The sequence below is a fragment of the Sphaeramia orbicularis genome, chromosome 1, assembly GCF_902148855.1.
Source record: "Sphaeramia orbicularis chromosome 1, fSphaOr1.1, whole genome shotgun sequence".
Taxonomy (NCBI): Eukaryota; Metazoa; Chordata; class Actinopteri; order Kurtiformes; family Apogonidae; genus Sphaeramia; species Sphaeramia orbicularis.
Window position 1 is genome coordinate 24,639,414 of NC_043957.1, and position 19,998 is coordinate 24,659,411.

At 35.7% G+C, this 19,998-nt stretch overlaps 2 protein-coding genes across 2 annotated transcripts; both read left to right on the forward strand.

Annotated features, from left to right (window-relative positions):
• The first annotated feature begins 1,007 nt into the window (after window positions 1-1,007).
• LOC115426379 (uncharacterized protein DDB_G0290587-like) lies at window positions 1,008-7,390 on the forward strand. The gene is made up of 5 exons (XM_030144463.1): window positions 1,008-1,136; window positions 1,913-2,075; window positions 3,232-4,428; window positions 4,674-4,734; window positions 7,236-7,390. Exons 2-5 carry the CDS (start codon window positions 1,916-1,918, stop codon window positions 7,312-7,314), a joined length of 1,497 nt encoding a protein of 498 aa, XP_030000323.1. The 5' UTR covers window positions 1,008-1,136; window positions 1,913-1,915; the 3' UTR covers window positions 7,315-7,390.
• Window positions 7,391-11,687: 4,297 nt separating this feature from the next.
• Window positions 11,688-18,476, forward strand: LOC115426387 (alpha-lactalbumin-like). Its single transcript, XM_030144490.1, has 5 exons — window positions 11,688-11,853; window positions 14,068-14,349; window positions 15,151-15,214; window positions 15,604-15,642; window positions 18,235-18,476. The coding sequence occupies exons 1-5, from the start codon at window positions 11,700-11,702 to the stop codon at window positions 18,302-18,304; spliced, it is 609 nt and encodes a 202-aa protein (XP_030000350.1). The 5' UTR covers window positions 11,688-11,699; the 3' UTR covers window positions 18,305-18,476.
• Window positions 18,477-19,998: the final 1,522 nt, after the last annotated feature.

Sequence of the window (19,998 nt, forward strand, 5' to 3'; positions counted from 1 at the left end):
ACAGTGAGTAAATATGTAAGGTTATAGCAGCACAGGTGATAGCAGAAATATAACAATGAAAGTAATAGTAATAAAATACAAAAAGTGAAATATGAACAAAGTAGAAGGTGGTACACAGATGTAAAAGGTGATGTTTTGTCTCTATTTTTGTTTTGTAGACCTAAAATGAGGGAGGGGGCTACAGATTTTTAACATACAAACCTTCCATCTACAGATCTCCCCTCTCAGTTCAAGTAAAAAGACTAAATAAAAAGCTAGACCACCTGATGTCATTTCATTTCATTATTTTGTGAAATGTAATGTCATGGAGTAGAGAATCAATCACAGCTGTCAATCATACATGTAACCCCACCCACTTGTCTGAGAACAAATGCTGTTAGCTGAAACTTTACATCAGAGAGTAATTTCCCGTAAGGTCTGAAGAAATAGGTGGAATCCTCATTTCCTCTCAGACCGTGTGAACTACAATAAAATGAGAGGTAACTACAACCTTTTTGGAAAAAACAAAAACAGAAACTCCAAAAAATTTTGCACTGCAGCTTTAAGCCTAATAAATAATAAATGGCATCTGTTTCTCTACCTTTACAGCCAATATTGTTTTGTTTTATGTGACTTTACAGCACTGTTTGCGGGTTTTTCTTTTATATTTTAGTTTTTATACCCTTTTATATACATTATTTACACTTTTTTTTTATGGCACCTAGGACGATTGCACTTTTTAAAATTTCGTTGTACCTGTACAATGACAATAAAGACATTCTATTCTGTTCTATTATTTTGGAAAAGTTTCAACAGAGACTGAAATGAACTCCTGATTTCTTTATTCATTGTTATTACAAATACAAATACATGCAGTTTAAATTACCATCTATGGCTGCTCTCACTCATGTGACTTCAGAATAATATGTCAAGGAATGTCACTGTGATGACAACAATGTTTTTGGCACCGCTGATGGTAAAAACCTTTCTTCTTCCTTCTTCCTTCAAGATGATGTAAAGGATTAAAAAAAAAAAACTGGTTGGTTTGGAGGCCTACGTTGTTTCACGTTGACCCACCCTCATCTATATAGAGTCCGCATAATCAATCTGGACCAGAGCAGCAGACACAGCTGACGAGGAAAGGCTGTAATAACGTGGTAAGAAACAACACTTCTTTTACTTCGTCAATTGTGTTTTTTGTCATTTAAATTTTCATCAGTAGTTGTACTTTACATTAAACAACAGAAAGAAAAACAAAGCATATTTATTTAGAGTCAATTACTGTGTCTTTATATTACTTAATAACTGTGACCGTGGTACAAATATTAAACATTTAAAAGGTAATTGATGAATCTTAATTCTTATCTTGATGGATAAAAGGAGTCAGATTATAATAATTGGAACAACTATACTTACAAATAGTAAATACGTATTAAATTGATTTTCTCTACATCAACAGAAATTACTGCAAATATGCAAAATATATGAAAAAACCCAACAGGTTTTCATATTGTCCTATATTTAATTTTAAAACAAATGCATGGGTGTTTTAAAGCATGACGAAATGAAAGTAAAATTAGACTTCGCATTTACTGACATCAGAAATCTAAATCCTATCTTGAGGAAATCTGTTCAGAAATATTGTGCAATATTGGTTTAGAAATAATGTGTCATAGTAATAGTTTCAAAGACTGAGGACCTGATACTGCTACCTAATATTCTCCACGTTTTTAGCTATTTTCACTACAAGAGGACGATGTCTTCTGTAAAATCTATGCTGAGTTCTGTTCCCTAAACAGCCTTAAAAGAACTGTTTGTGAAAGGCTGGTGTCAGTAGACATGATAAAACCTCTTTTGCAAAGTGTAACATGTTGTAAGTAAATGAATGTTCTTCCATTATTCACAGCTGTGTTTTATTTTTTTTTTCCCACAGAAGATGAAGCTGGGGCTACTGGTCGTCCTGGCCATTGCCATTTTGGTGCCCAATCTGTCCGAAAGTCACACCGTAACCAGATGTGAACTAAAGACTCAGCTTGATGCGGCTATTAAACTGCCCAGGGTTTCTACACGTCTTAAGCAAAAATATTTGGCATTAGGTGAGGTTGACAACTAGTGGGTTCCACTTCCTCCTCAGGGTTAGAAAGTGCATCACGCAACCTAAGGAGATCAGGATATTTAAAGATGTCTTCTTTAAACATCACTTTATTCAATTATTGGATGACTCTGAATACAATATACTCTCACAGAACTGAAATTCATATTTTTTATCAATCATGTAAGAATATTGTAGCTGGCAAACTTTAACTATAATGCATAAGGCCAACTTCCTGTGTCTCACAGTATTTAACCTTACTGGAGTTTGCTTCCCAGAATCATCCATTGTTGTCAAGATGTAGGATTGTGTTATTGTAAGATGCAGATGCTATAATTAAGTTTTGTTTTTGTTTTTTCAAAATGCTCAAAAAAAGTGATTTTTGAAGCTCTATCAATGAAACCGTTTACTACTGAAGTGAAAGTTTAGTGAGTTAAACTGAATTAATTTGTGCATTACACTGTTGCACTACAAAATACTTTTTGCAAAACTCCTAACACAAGTAATTGCTTTGATTAGATTAACTTACATTATTTGCATCTTTTTAACTCTGTGAGCATTGATCTATACTTTACTGTACCGTTCTACCAACTGTTGACAGATTTTTGAGTTTGACAAAACATTTGATTGTGAGATAATAAGTTCACCTACCAGTCAGAGCATGAACCTGATAGACGAGTGTTTAGTTTGGAGAATGGAGGCCCACAAAACAAAGGTTTTTGTTTTATTCCATTGTGCTTTTGTTTTTTGTTTTTTTAATTTTGGCATTGTGTCCATATTTGCATAATATGTTCGTCTAAAGAACTATTTGACAAGGTGTTTGATGAAATTTTCGAGGATTGTTTTCTTTTGCATATGCATTGCAAGTTTGGTGTAATAGTTGTTAGTGCGTAGACTCTTGCTAAAGTGGTCAATAGTTTTAAGTGTTATGTCTACAAAATCTGAACAAAATGGTACCACAAGTAAAATAAGTTTTTTTTTTTTTCTTTTTCTTTGTGATAAGGAATCCTATGTGTCATTTGGTTTAGAACTTAAAGATTTCAAATATACACAGTCAAAAGGAAAACACAGACTACATTAAAATAAGTGTACAATAAAAGAAAGTAAAATTTCTTTTACAAACTTACTTGTCTCCATTTTTGTTTTTTCTTCATCTTCAGTGATCTGTGAATTGGAGAGACGAAGCAAATTGAACACTGGACGGGTTAAGGTGTTTGGCAGACGCAGAACTACAACAGCTAAGCCAACAACAACCACCAGCAACACAACAACAACAACAACAACAACTACTACTACTACTACTACTAATAGAACAGCTATACCAACAACACCACCAACAAACCAACTAACAACTGCTGAAAGAACAATCAGACCAACAACTGCTGAAAGAACAACCAGACCAACAACTGTTGAAAGAACAACCAGACCAACAACTGCTGAAAGAACAACCAGACCAACAACTGCTGAAAGAACAACCAGACCAACAACTGTTGAAAGAACAACCAGACCAACAACTGCTGAAAGAACAACCAGACCAACAACTGTTGAAAGAACAACCAGACCAACAGCTGCTGAAATAACAACCAGACCAACAACTTCCAGAGCAACAACTCCCCAACAACGAACAACATCCACTGGTCAACCAGCAACTACAATAAGAATGAGACATAGACGTGAGGCTGATCCACAGGGATCCCAAAGCTCCGAAGAAGAACCAGCAGATTCCCAAGAATCCGAAGCACCAGAGGAAGAAGAACCAGCAGATACCCATGAATCCGAAGCACCAGAGGAAGAAGAACCAGCAGATGCCCAAGAATCCGAAGCACCAGAGGAAGAAGAACCAGCAGATGCCCAAGAATCTGAAGCACCAGAGGAAGAAGAACCAGCAGATGCCCAAGAATCTGAAGCACCAGAGGAAGAAGAACCAGCAGATGCCCAAGAATCTGAAGCATCAGAGGAAGAAGAACCAGCAGACCAAACAGCTGCCACAAAATCAACACCAGAAGAAGAATCTGACGACCTGGATTTAGATGAAGTGCTTGAGAAGGAAGAGTACTATGTAGATGAGAAAGAGACAAACGATGACAACTACAGCCAAGATAATGTAAACAATGATTTGGAGGGGGAGGAGGAGGAGGAGGAGGAGGAGGAGGAGAACAACAATCAAGACGAGGACGCAAGAGATGACGCAAGTCAAGGTGGAAAACGTAGAAAGCGAAGTCTTTCTAGCTGGAGATTTGGCTGGAGAAGGAGGCCTTGGTCCCTTGGCTTTTATGGGCTCTTCCAGCTGAGTGATGGACACTACTGTTATTCCGGTTATCGCTGGTCCAGAAATGTCTGCAAGACACATTGCAGTGGTGAGCTTCTGATCCACTTTTGAAATTGGATTGGTACAATAATTGAAATTTTGTGACCCTCATAGCAAGTCATATTTTTGGTCAAACTGAGATATCTGTGTAACTTTCTCTGCTAACGCTGCTGATACATTTTATGCAGATATCACAATTTGTCCAAAAATACGACTTAGGCAATTATCCTGTGAGGCTAATGATGCTGAAAGGATGCACTTTAATTGCTTTTCTGGTGTTTTTTTCTCCAAAAGCATTCACTGATGACGACATATCAGATGATATTGGCTGCTTCGTGAGTACCTACGCCCACTGGTAAGTTACTACACAGCATTATTTAAACCCCCCCCCCCCAAAAAAAAAAATGTTTTGACTACAACACTTTAATCTCCTAATCTAATGAATTAAGTTTGTAAAATGATATATCCTAAGAGAGAACGGCTGTTGTTAATTTGGCTCCATAGTATTGCATTGGAAAGATAATTTTTAAATTGGTCAAACTAAAATAATTTACAAAAAATATTGAACTTCTCAACCCATCACAGCAGCATAATCCACCTTCCACATGTTCACTGTGCCTCAAGAGCCTTACTTCACCTCAATCAGACTCATATTTTCAAGTAGGCAATAAATCAATGTATCCTGCAAAGCATTAACATAAGCTAACATATAATTCCACATCAATTTTCTTGCATTTCTCTGCACACATAGTACCCGCAACAATTTAGCTGAACTTGTGTCAGATAATCAGGACTTAAACAGAAAACACTGACATAAAACAAAATTGTTGTAAGGAATTAAACCAGAAATCTGCCTGAAAATGACATTTATGTTTTATGACACAAAAGCACTGAGCATCCATACATAGCAGCATTAGCTTTGCTGTTGTTAGCTGCTAATAAAGCTGTAATGTACTAATGGTCATCTTATGATTTTCACATTCATGCTGCAAAAACTATGCCTTTCTTTTACATTTTTTATTTTTATTTTATTTTGAATGTCAAAAAACAAAAAACAAACAAACAAACTAATAAAAAACATTTGAAAAGGAGCGGGATTAAGTACAATGTATATACTCCCACCCCTTACCCCATCTTTTTTTTCACAAAAATATTATACATATCAAAAATAAACTCTGTCCATTTCATAACTGTATTATGTGTATAGATAGAATTCATTTCAAATGTAAGTAGGCAAAAGAAATTCCAGATCCAAAAGGACACTAAAATACATGGGAATAAATCAACCAAAAAAGAAAACAAATATCTCACAAATATACAACAATTTCACTTTGACTCTTCAAGAATACTCAATGTCCGAAAAGGAATAGGAAGAAGGTGGAGCCCACATTGTTCCTCCCCAGTTCCACATGACCTGGCCAATCAGCCAACAGATACAGTCCATAACAAATAAAAAAAGTCACTAAATTACAAAAAAGAGAACAAATGATTACATACTACCAACAACCATTACTTGTACTCGCGTTCACTGCCACTATATCTCTGAAAAATAAGGTTTTTATACATCTTTTTAAATTTTGTGATGTTTTCACACTGTTTAATATTTACTTCTGTTCTATTCCACAAAACCACTCCACAATATGAAATACACATATTTTTAAGATTTGTTCTAGTGAAATTATTATTAATTAAATGATTTAGTCTCTGTCTGTTATCATAACCCCCCTCTCTATCTATGAATTATTTCTGTATGTTACTTGGAAGTAATTTATTTCTTGCTTTGTATAATATTTATGCTGTTTTAATTTCCACTAAATCCTTTAATTTGAGTGTATGTGAGAGTAAGAATAGATTATTGGTATGTTCCAGATACCCTATATTATTTATTATCCACATTACTCTCTTTTTTAGTGTGCATAGTAGTTGTAAGTTGATTTTGTAGGTGTTACAACATACTTCTACACAGTAATTCAAAAAGGGAAACACGAGTGAATAATAAAGGGTCAATAATTCTTTGTCATCCAGTCAGTACCTGGCTCTCCCTATCGCCCCAATACTCTGTGCTACTTTTGCAACCACATATTGTATGTGTGGTTTCCAGGAGATTTTATGGTCTAATATCACACCAAGGAACTTCTTTTCATATACTCTCTCTATATTAACTTTGTTTATTGCTAAATTTACCTGTGCATTTGTTAATTTTTACTGTAACGAGCCAGAGGATTATTTTTGTTTGTTCGTTTTTTGTTTTTTTTATATTAATATAAATATTATTATTTATATTGAAAAACTGTTGATTATGCAAATTTGATTGTGTGTGAGGTGACCAAAAAAGTGTACGTGAATGGTTTGTATGGATGTTTTGTGTTATTGTAAAGATATACAGAAGAAAAGGTGTGTAAAAAGGGGTGGGAGTCAATACGTGATACTTCTTCCCACTCCTTTTCAAGTGCAAAAAATTTTGTTTGACCATGTTGTATGGTTCTTTGTTATCTGATGATTCTATGTGCTCGAAATAATACTACAATACTACTACTACTACTACTACTACTACTACTACTACTACTACTACTACTACTACCACTATAAACTGGAGTGGTGTTAGCTAGTTTCCCCTTAAATACACTAGAGATATTTTTGTCAGTTCTTTCCAGATTTAATACTGCATTGATACATATGAAGTCAAATGACAATGAAATCTACATTGACACCATATTTGTTCATCATATACTACCACTAATAACCTAAATATAAGTACAAGCATAAAGAATTAAACAAATAATCATGTTAAATAATAGTGAATGTGTAAAGGCTGAAAAACTGCTGAAAAACTAATAAAAATTCTCTTTCAAACAGGTGGTATGCAAGGAATTCCAGTTATCGCTGCAGAAGGACAGCCAGAAACTACCGAGACTACTTTCAAAACTGCCACTGAAAAAAAAAAAAAAAATCCTGCAGGATGTCATGTCATCTATAACCCTCCCTCATCTGTGCTATCACTGCAAACCGTTCTTTTTTCCTGTTTTAATTCATCTGGAACATTTCTGTTGAAAAAGGGGTTTATATTTCTTTATTATTCAGTCCTGGTGGTATCAGTTATTAATGTAATCAGTTTTTAGACTCTCTACTGATTTATCTCTGATGTTTTAATAAAGGCAAGCTCATAATGTGCTCAAAATCCTTTGTTTTCATTCATTCACTCATTCATTATAATTGCTTAATCTTCATCATGCTAGTGAACAAAATTACAACATTGTGGAAACAAGCGTGTAGCGCCGCTTTATGTAATAATTGTGCAATATGTAATAATGTAATAATTTTTCACCCAGTTCATCACAGGGCTAACATATTGTAACAGTTATTACAAAATGCAGGTGTAGCATTTTTTTTAAAAAGAAATATAATAATTTGGTGCATTATGTAATAAATCATTGAAAAACCATTGAAATTGATGCGTTAACCGTTAGGTCCCCCTCAGACATTTTTGTCCATTTTCCTCTTTTTTTCATTTGTTGATCATTTTGGCTGTGTTGCAGCTTTTGGCATGAAATTTGGCAGAAATGTTTCTTTTTGAGTTATATTTTTGAAATCCAGCATCTTTTACTCTTAAATGTGTTTTATTTTCCCATGATGCATTTTGCACCCTCTGGTCACCCTCATAGACAAAAATGTGCACGTCCAAAAAAAGTGCTCTAAAATCATTATCTGGTTCCAGAAGGATCCACAGCGAACTGAATCAAAACACTGAAGGACATCAAAGCAAATGAAGAAGATGACAAGAGGAGGCCTAGGGGTCAACCACAAACCAACAAACACACACACCCTCTCAAGCCATTTATCTGCTACACATACGTCACATATTTAAGACCTGTATGTTTCTGTTTCTAATTCCTTCATACTGTATTTCATATGTTCTATTGTGTCTCTTTTGTTGTTGAAGCTTTCAAATATGTTACAGTTTGCATGATAAATGTTCACACTAATGAATCAGATGTTGATTTAAAAATTATTTTGCGCACACCCACACACAAACAAATCATATTTGGGCCCCCCCCGGTGGTCATATGGCCCCATAATATAAAAGAAAAATATTCAAGAATTTCATGCATCTGCCTACAATGGGAAAATACTTGAAACTGGTGACATACAATAAAAATGTCAAATATCACTAGTTTTCTTCTAAACAATACGTTGACATTAGAAAAAGTACAGTTATATTGTATAACGACAGTGAGATTAAAAAACGTTGTTATAATGGAAGTCAACGGAACATTTTTGTCCACAAGGGAAACCAGAGGGAGAATCTGATACTACAGAAAAAATACTAATGCAATCAAATCATTTTTGTTGATAATCTTTGACCTATCCATGGCTATGATAACCACCAATGTATCATCCACCTGGTATTTATTTTATGGGAAATATTCAATTTTTGTGGGGGTTTTTTGGTGATAAATCACTCAGAATTCAAATGATTAAACCGGCATTTAAAGGGTTAGAATCCTGAAAACTGTTGAATGCTTGGTAGTGTTGAACAGGGGGGAAGTTGTCTAAGACATTTATATATTAAAAAAAATAAAATAAAAAAAAATATTGATGTATGATGATTTTATAGCAGTTTTTTTTTTGTACGTGCAAATTTTTGTCCACAAGGGTGACCCAAGGGTGTAAAATGCATCATGGAAAAATAAAACACATCTATGAGAAAAAGACGCTGGATTTCAAAAATATAACTAAAAAGAAACATTTCTGCCAAATTTCATGCCAAAAGCTACAACACAGCCAAAATAATCAACAAATTAAAAAAAAGAGGGAGAAAACTGTTCAAAAATGCCCAAGGGGGACCTAATTTCAATGGTTTTTCAATGGTTTATTACATAATACACCAAATTATTACATTTCCTTTAAAAAAACATGTGCTACACCCGCATTTTGTAATAACTGTTGCAATATGTAATAAGTTATTACAAAATGCTGCAAAGTTTATTACAAAATGCATTCAAGAATTTTATTACAAAATGCGTCATGTTATTACATAATGGAGTGAAAAGTTATTACATTACATATTGGACCGTTATTACATAATGCAGCTCTACAAAGCGTGAAAATACGTTTCCTTTGCAGTATGCCTGGGCTCAGAGTACAATGTAGAATTGCTAATTCTCCACATGGATAGAAGCCAGCTGAGGTGGTTCAGGCATCTGCTCAAGATTCTGGCTCAGGCCTTTAGTGATAGGATGTTTGGCTCTTCTGGCTCCCAAATGGCTCTTGATTTAGTATCTTTTACTGTATAAACTAATGTTTTAGCCTAACTTGGCAATTATGAAAGGTTTATTTGTTAATAAACCCTTTTGCATTCAGTGTTTTTATGAGAAGCCTTATAATTGCCTTGTTTGTGTGCATGTCACAAAAGCATTCTTACTTTTGTTTAATATTTTAATAAAACTTTTCTTTGTCCTCAAACAAATTAACAAAACACTGCAAACAAATCCACAGAACAGAACCAGAACAGGAACAGACGCAAAAACAGAACGAAACCATTCTGATGTGTCTGTTTGTGGTGGGACCTGCTCTACTATTGTTGTTTTTTTTGTCTGCTTTGCTTTGTTTTTTTTACATGTCAGTCATATTTATTACCAGTTATGATCCATATCTTCAAGTGATTGGCTGCCATGCTGCTCTATCAAAACAAAGTTCTGCGGTGAGCAGTGCTCAGTCACTGAGAGCAAGAGAGCTGAGCAGCAAAAGTGGAAAAAAGTTGGGGAGCCAGCTCTCCCTCGATGGGAGCCAGCTCTTCTGATTGACTACAAAGCATCAGCTCACAGATCTGACTCTTATGAGCACAACCCATCACTACAGGCCTTAACATCGTAGTTCAGAAGTCATGAAGCATTTTAGATCAGTAGATACTTTTGGTCGCTGGTGGCTGTTTAGGTCTTTGAGGGATAAACCCTTGCCTGGTGGAGGCTTTTGGTTGAAACTTTAATTCAGTCAGGTCAGGTCAGGTCTGCCTGGACAGTACGTTCTCACACAGGTGTGTACGTTCTGTGTACTTATATTGAATTTGTGTTGTCCTGTAGATGTTGGCTGACTTTAATTTCTAAGCTAATGGTAGCTAGTGTTGCACTGTGTTGCATATTAATGTTTAAATCCATTCATTTACAGGTAAAATCTAAAGGCCAATTATTAGAATGGTTGCGTGTGTTGTACGCATTGATGTAAAATAAGATTTCTTTTTGGTAACACGCCCAGGTCTTCAGGTTCATGTGCACAGATTCTCATTTCTCACAGATTCTAAATGTACTCACACAGAGCTGAGGTTTGAAGCCAATGAATTCGGAGCAGAATTTTTTTATTCAGCCCATGATTATTCTGTAAGTGCATGTGCTACAAGGCCACATGTGTAATTAATGCACTGTGTCATGGCTGCATGTGCTTTATCTGCACGTGCATATATGTAAAACAGTTCCTATCTGAGATGGGCTTTTTAAATTGTTGGATAGTATTGTTGCCATCCTTCCCCCCCCAAAAAAACAGGCTAAACATTTGTTATGATGTTTGGTTCAGGTGATACAAAGTGTCTGCCATGAGGCGTTTTTGTAATTGTTCTACTTCTGAAAACGTTCAAGACCTGAACCAGTACAAGTGTTCTAATTTTCATACTTGTATGAAAAACTGAACTTTTCCCCCCTGACTTTTGGCACAAAACTCATAAGCTGTTCTGAGATGGTGTTTTGAATTTAATGCTATCATATTTGCTGATGCTTTGTACAACAATGTTTTTTCAAAGACTGAAATTGTCTGTTCTTCTGCTCATGTTTCATGTTGCTGTGTTGTTGCCCCTGGTATTGTTCTTTCTTTTGTCAGGCTTAACATGATCGCTGTTCTCAGGAAACTAACTGGGCTGGTAATTTGCACACCCTCTATTCACCTCCTCACATTGCATTTCTGACACTGGATCCCTGGTATTATATTAGCCTCACAATGATGTCAGAAGATAAACTGTTTCACCTTATCTTGTTTTTGGTCCCATGGCCAGAGCTTTTCAAGCTGAGAAAGGTGTAACCTGCAAATATGAAAAGGTGCTCCAGGCAGGGGATATTATTTTACTCCTGACCTCCTTAGAGCTCAGAAGTTGGAGTCTGTAAGTGTGACATTCTGCAAAACACTAAATAAGGTTGGTTTCTACAGTAGACGCTGAGGAAGCTGCTTTTGTTAAGGACAACAAAAGGTTCTGTCTGATTTGCCAGCAGTCGCTCTGCAGAGTATATATATGTCAGATGATGGGTATTTTCAGTTGAGGACGTTACTGGAGGAAAGATGAACATTCCCGTGGTGTTTCTCCTGGTGGTGTTGGGGTGCAGTCAAGCTGAGGGAGTGTCAAAATGTGAACTGAGGGACTTAGTACTCACAGAGTTACAAAATTTACAAGATGGTGGCCTGTCATTAGATCCTAAAGTTGTGACAACCAGAAGTAAGTTGAAAAATTTTTTTTTTGTTTTTGGTGTTTTTTTTTGTTTTTGTTTGTTTGTTTTATTTTTGCAATTTGCATTTGACTGAAAGGGACATGAGATGATTCCACTGAATGCATTTGATGTGAATTCATAATTTGATTCCAAATGAATATGGACAGGCTGGTTTTGTAGCATGCCCAGATGGTTAATGTACGATGTAATGCAAAGCCGTTTTGTGTTACCTGTTCTGCCTGTGCTGTGAGGGTTTCCTCTGGTTTCTTCTGCTATTAAAACAGGTACATATTGGTTAATTCTGTCAGCACCTCTGACCACGGTGCTGATGAAGATCTGGAGTTGGTCCCTGAGCGCCTTCAATAGTAGCTCACTGCTCCTCATGTATGCTAATGCTAGGTACTGTGTGTGGATTAGGACGAGTAATATGCAGACCTTACATCTGGGTCTAAAAATACTCATTGTATAATAATTATATAACAAAATAATAACAATAATAACACATTTTATTTGGTGATCCCTTTCACCCAAGGTCACCTTACAGACAATGAAAAGCATAAGATACCAACATCAAACATAATTAAAACAGAATATCAACCTAAAAATAAGTCTAGTGTACAGTGTCCAGTCAGAGTGAACATGCCAGTTTGAACAGATGGGTTTTGGGTTTGGTTTTGAATGTTCTGATGGAGTCTGACTGCCTTATGTGTGGGGGGAGGGAGTCCCAAAGTTTGGGTGCCGAGCAGCTGAAGGCTCAGACACCCATGGTGCTGAGGCACAGTCTAGGGATGGTGAGTAGTCCAGTGGCGGTTGAGGACAAGGTGTGGGAGGGGCTGCACTCTTAGAGGAGGTTGCAGAGGTAAATGGGGGCTATATGATGGACAGCCTTGTATGTAAGAAGGAGGGTTTTATAATGGATGCGGTATTGAACCGTGAGCCAGTGAAGTTGGATGAGAACGGGGGTGATGTGGTCAGATGATTTGGTGCGGGTGATGATCCGGGTGGCCGAGCTCTGAATGATTTGCAGTCTGTTGATGAGTTTGGTGGGGAGTAATGTTTTTGAATTAATTTTATTGCTGCATCACTGAATATGTTGCATTATAGTATAGAGTTTTCGTGGACTGGAGGGGCAATAAAAACAACTGTAAAAGTAACTAAAGCTGTCAGATAAATGCTGTGGAGTATTTACTTTAAATGAGGATTTATTTGTCACATGCACAATTATACATAGTAAAATGCAGTGAAATGTATTGTTGTACTTGCAGCTCTAATATGTTCAAACAATTTAATTTATAACCTCTGAGATGTAGATGAGAAAGTGGAGAATAACTGAAATGCTGAAGTCAACTACAAGTACTATAGAGAGAATCTAAATATGAAACATTTCACTGGAACAAATGTTAAAAAGATGTGCATTTCATATTGTTACAGTGGTTTTGTGAAATAGAATGGAACAAAATATCAAACAGTGTGAAAACATCTTAGAATTTAAGAAGATGTATAAAAGCCTTATTTTCCATAGATATAGTAACAATGAACAGGAGTACAACAGTAATAGTTACTGATGGGCTGTTATAATTTGTTCATTTTTTCAATAATTTAATAACTGACGTATTCTTTTTTATGAACTGTATACATTAGTCATATAAAACTGGGGTAGGACAAAACAAATTCAGGTTCTTCCTACTCCATTTCAGATATTAGTGTCGTTAAAGAACCACAATGAAATAGTTGTACACTGATATATTTTTTCTTTTTTTTTGGTTAACTTATTGCCTTTAATATTCCAGAGTGTTCTGTTAAAATTTGTAATTTCTCTCTGCCTTTTGTTCACCTTTATATGTTATTCCTACTTATGGTTGAAATAAAGTTAATCATTATCATTATATCTATTAGTGCCGTAAATTATTCAATAAGGTCATCCACGTAAAATAAACAAAGCAAAAAGGAAATAACTTTTCTCATCCTACCCCCTTACAGACTTTACTCAACCATCCACCACCACTTTTTCACAAAAAACCAAGAGCAAATCAAGCAGAAAACCTTCAAATTAGTACAAATTAAACAAAAATGATCTCATATGCTTAGATTCACTGCTTGAGTTAAAGAAGTCACATAACCCCCTCTTCTCATTTGATCAAGGTACACTTCACCCCTGCAGCTACGATTATATAATAACATTTTGGAGGTGACTTTTCAGTGTTTTCTTTCCGTTGTCCTAGTTGTCTGTCATGCGGAGAAGTCGTCAAATTTCAACACCAGTGCTGTGACCACCCAAGGGTCTGATGGAGGAAGCAGTTCAAACCGAAAAAAAAGAAACACCATGGAAGACATGCTTGAGATTATGGAGTCTGAGGGAATGCGTACGACCACAGTCCAGCCCAAAAAGACAGTAAAAGCAACACAAAAGTGGACCTTCTATGGTATTTTCCAGCTTGGCAATCTCTTGGTTTGCACTGATGAAGTGTCAACAGACCCCGAAATCTGTAACTACAACTGCAACAGTAAGTTTCAATTACAGTCAGGTCTATAAGTATTTGGAAAGTAATCCACGTTTTCTAGTTTTGCCTCTGTACACCCGAACAGCAGACTTAAATTGAAGTGGGATGTGGACTTTCAGCTTTAATTCAATAGGTTTAACAAATATATTGCCTTAATCATTAAGAAACTGCAACCATTTTAAAATTTTGTAGTGACCTCTAAAGGATTTTCCTTTCATTTATCATTTTATCCTCTGTATTTTTCATTGCAAATCATATATCTTCCAATATTTGATTTACTGATCATGTAGATATTCCTTAAAGCTCAGAACAAATTTAAAGGTTATCATATTGAAACAGAGAAAACTGAAGAAAATTTGACTTTTTCAGTAAAATCTATCATCAGCTGAACATAAAGTTGTTTATGAAATTATTTATCATCATTTGTTGTAATATTATCCTCTGTATTTAGCATTTTTCAGAGTAAGTCATGTATTTTCACATATTTTATCTACAGATTGTGTAGATGTTCATAAAAACTCAGAATAAATTCAAAGGTTATTATGTCAAAACACAGAAAACTGAAGAAATACTGACTTTTCTCATCAAAATATGCGATTTAACAAGTGTCTCTAGCCACTGTCATTGATTAAACTCCATGGGTTTTACTGGTGGATTGATGTTGTAGAAGATGTTTCCATGTTCACTTTGGAGCCTCTGAACGTCCAAATGGGTTATATCTGATGACCATGAAAAGATAACAATCTGTATTTTACACCAATTATTTACCCCATTATTTAACCTTCTTTTGTTTTCCCTCTGTAGCACTAATTGATGATGACATCACCAATGATATCAGGTGTCTGACAGACATCATCAGAAAGCTTCTGTAAGTTCATTTTCTATATTTCCCATTTTCTGTTCATTGATTTATCTAAATGTCTTTGTTAGTTTTTACCATATATTTACTCACATTTTCACTGGTAATAAAACGGGGGGCAGCCATGGCCTAGAGGGCTGGAGAGTCAGCTTGTGACCGAAGGGTTGCTGGCTGGATTCCACGGACTGGCAGAAAAAGTTGTTGGCTGATGTGCCCTTGAGCAAGGCACTTAGCCATTTGCTCCCTAGGCGCCTGCCATGGCAAGTCCGCTGCTCCAAATTTGTAAAAGTTTGAGTATGAGACACAAGGTGTAGGAAGCAAATGGATTCTCCATAACTTTGTCTAAATCCGTGCAAGCTTAATGTAATTTTCTATTCATGCCCTGATGTTTTCCACAGCAAGGACGGCTTCAACCAGGGATCCAGATTCATGGAAATGTAAGTTTTTCACATACATCTAATGCACTCTTGTGGTAATTGTTTGTAACACTGTAATGTCCCTGCCAACATTTACAATCACCACAGCTTTTATTTATTTACTCAAAGGAAAATAATCAATAATTTAGTCCAAGGGTGTCAAACTCATTTTAGTTCAAGGGCCACATTCAGCCCAATTTGATCTCAAATGAGTCAGACCAGTAAAATAATAGCTTAATAACCCATAAAAGACAACTCCAAATTTTTCTCTTTTGTTTTAATGCAATAAAAACATTAAATTATTAAAATATTTCCATTTACAAACTTTCTTTTCACAAAAAAAGATGTGAATAACCTGAAAAAAATGAAATTTAGTAAGAAAAATAAGCACAATTTTAACAATGTTATGCCTCAACTTATCATTTGTATATGTGCATTACACACAATGTTACACAACTTTTGGTCACAGGCATAATAGTCTTAAAATTTTGGAGTTTGGAATTTGAAACTAAAATAAAAACAATTTCTACAATATTACATAATCACTATTATTATTATCATTATCATTATCATTATTACACTTAATAATAACACACTTATTATTGACATGACTTACAGATCACAGTGGATCTACAAATGCACAAAACACTTAGTAACAGGCAGAATATTAGTAAAATTGCACTTAATTTCCAGGTTTTTCATATTTGTTCAGGTTATTCACATTTTATTATTAAAGAATAGTTTGTAAATGTAAATATTTTCAGTGTAATGTTATATTTTTCACTTCACACCAAGAAGAAAATTTGGAGTTTTAATTACTTATAGGTTATTATGCTAATATTTTACTTGAGATCACATTGGCTTGTATGTGGAACCTGAACTAAAATGAGTTTGACATCCTTGATGGTTGATATCTTCAGTGTAATTTTTGCACTTCCTAACTTCATCCTGCGGGCTGGATTAGATCCTTTGGTGGGCCACTCTTGGCCCATGGGCCGCATGTTTGACACCCCTGATTTAGTCAGTCCAAATGAGAAGAAGTCATATTGTAACTAAACAAAATATACAGTTAAAACAAGAAAAGCACTCGGAGAGTGCAGACCTCCGCCAAGGCAAATCAGTGGGCCCCCCCACCCCTGATCACCACCAAAATTTAATCATTTCTTCCTTGTGCCAGTATCAACATTTCCTGAAAATTTCATGAAAATCCGTCCATAACTTTTTGAGTTATCTGGCTAACAACCAAACAAACAAACATGCACGCACGCAAACACACAAAGCAAAGCGATCACAATACCTGCTGGTGGAGGTAACAAATAACCAAACTATGTAAGAATTTTTTTTTGTCAAATTGAAGCAAAATATGTGAAAGTGAAAACTAAAATCATATGCTTTGTGTCTGTCTGAACATGTCTGTCTTTTGTGGCGAAAAATGATAAGATACTGATGACTTGACTTTTACTGGTATTCATCAGTCATATCTGACTGTTCTAAAGTCAATTAGATTTTTACCTGTCCTCATTTAAAATTTTGTTTTTAAAACAGTTCTGAAACCTCATATAAAGATATAGAACAAAAAAATCAGAAACTCACAAAATTAGATTATTTCTGAAACAACTACTCTAGAAAAGCTCAACAGCGTATATTATATACACCCTCATTCACATATTCATTCATGTACAGTACATACCTATACAGTACTGACTTTTATTTTGAAAAACTGCTATAACATTGTATTTCCTCAATTCCTCTTTGGCATAGGTGAAGAAGGTACCAGGCCTTTATATGAATGTTTGTATTAAGCCCAGTCTAATTATTATTTCTAATTTTAAATGTATAATAAACTTGTTTTGATCCTACCCCTGTTTGTAACATTGAAAATGCTGCAGAGCACTTTCCTGCAAAAATATTACTTCCTTTAAGTTACAAAATAAAAACAGTTCAAGTTTATAAAAAAATATTGCTCAACAGACCTCAGCTGTACAAATGTTGCCTTCCTGTGTCACTTGTAAAACATGAGACACACACACCTGCAGTGACTGAAATCAGACAATTACACCTTAGATAATGGCCGACAACTGGGGTTTTATTTTCTTTCAGGGGCCACATTCAGCCCAGTTGGATCTCAGTATAATTTTCGCACTTTGCAAATTTAACCTACGGCTCAGATCAGAACCTTTGCCGTCCGGTTTTGGTCAGCGAGCTGCAGATTTGATACCCCTGCCCTCTACAGCAACGAATTAAAGCAATTTAAATAAACATATTATTTTCTTGAATTAAATATATCAAGCCTGTACATGTGTGCAGCATTTTTTCCTATTTCATTATATTATATTCATAGAGGTGTTGTTTGCTTGTTTGTATACCTTGCTAGCTGGTTAAGAACAGCAGATAAACTTCCAATATGAGCCGCAGCAGCTGTGATTTATGGACAGTGTGAGACATTTGATGTTGAATTTAATCTGTTGGAAATTATTCAGGCTATGTATAGAAAGTCATGTAAAATTAAGAATAATTAATGAAATAATATAGAATAATGAAAGTTGATATTGTAACTTTTCTTATTTCAGTCAGACTTTGAGGTATGTAATGTTTTCTCTGTTTTATTTGCAGGATCAGACTTATTTACGACTCAGAGTGTGACGGATTTGTCTACAGCGACTACTTCCAAGAATGCCAGTAAAACTGATCAAGCACACAACGCTAGTTTAGTTTTCCAACTAAAATACTTCAGCAAGTACTTTGTTACCAAAAGCCTTTCATGATTTCTGTAGTGATAAAACGCTTTCTGGGAAGATTCATCTTTGCAGTGATGTGACAGCAATATAGAGTGATAATAAAAAGAAGCATATTCACCCCTGGTGTTTTCTTCATGTCTGTATTAATCAGTACAATCTTCTCTACAGCCATGTGACACTTGAGCTTTAAAAAAAAAAACACTAAAACCAATGTAGAATTTCATTGACAATAATATGAATCCCATTTTTAATGTATTACGTTGGTCACACCTATGGATTACTTTTCAAACCTGATTAATGCATAAAGACCCAGTGCTGCTTTTGTACCACCTCCCAAATGATTTTCTTCTCTTTATTTCATAAGTGATTTATCACCATTTGTTATAATATTATCCCCTGTATTTTGCATTTTTAAGTGAAAATCAAGTATTTTCCTATATTAAATTTGCTGATTGTGAAGATGTCCATGAAATCACAGAGTAAATTCAAAGACTATTGTATCAAAAACAGAGAAAACTGAAGAAAAAGTGACTTTTTTGGTAAAATATGTCATTAACTGAACATGAACCAAGACTGTCCATCCACTGTCACTGATCCAGCTCCACGGGTTTTACTGGTGAATCAGTGTTGTAGAAGATGACTGTTTCCACGTTCACTTCGGAGCCTCTGAACGTCCAAATGGGTCATATCTGATGACCATGAAAAGACAACAAACTGTATTTTACACCAATTATTTACATGTATTGATAGGATTAATGGATCAACAGATATTAAAGAGTTTACATCAGTAGATGGTGTGAAAGGCTAAGTACAAAGGCTGAACCCAAAAGCAAGACCACAAGTAACCAGTAAGGTTTAGTGTTTTTATTAAACACTTTCACAGAGAAAAAGGTACAACACAGAGATAATATAATTTCTGTGGAGCCTCTGGTTCCGGGGATAAACGTCTGGGCTGCGGGTGGATACGGCAGACGAGCGGCTTGGCCGAGCCGGGAAAACCCCAACGGAATCCCCACTAGGGACAGACAGAGGGTGGTCAATAAACAAGCCAGGTCATACACGGAAAGACAGTCAAACAAGCAACGGTACATGGGGGACAGGCTGACTCACGGTAGTAATCCAGGCGATGGTCGAAGCACAGGTAATCGGTGGAGGCTGAGGTATTTAAAGGGAGAAGGCAGAGACAGAGTCGGGTACACGAACCAAGTCGAAAACGAACAGGCAGGACAGGAACAGGCTGAATCGGTGGTCGAAGGACAAAAACGGGTCAAACACGGCAGACAAACAAACAGGATCCAAAAACCGCTGGTAAGTGAACACAACAAGTTGTAGAGCACAAACTGGCAACTAGACAGGGAAAGACACAGGGTTTAAATACACAAGAGGGCGGGAAGACAATTGGACACAGGTGGAACACATCAGGGTGGAGCCAGGTAATCAGGGAAAAGGTGAACACAAAAAGGAAGTAAAGACACCAGACAAGACACATGAGGGAAACTTAACAAAATAAAACAGGAAATGACAGACAAAACAGAAAAGACAGACAAATCCAGACACAGTCCGGAAGCCGACATGACAGATGGTTTTTGTCAGTGGTGGATATTTAGGTCTTTATGGGTTAAAATCAAGTTGTATCAAA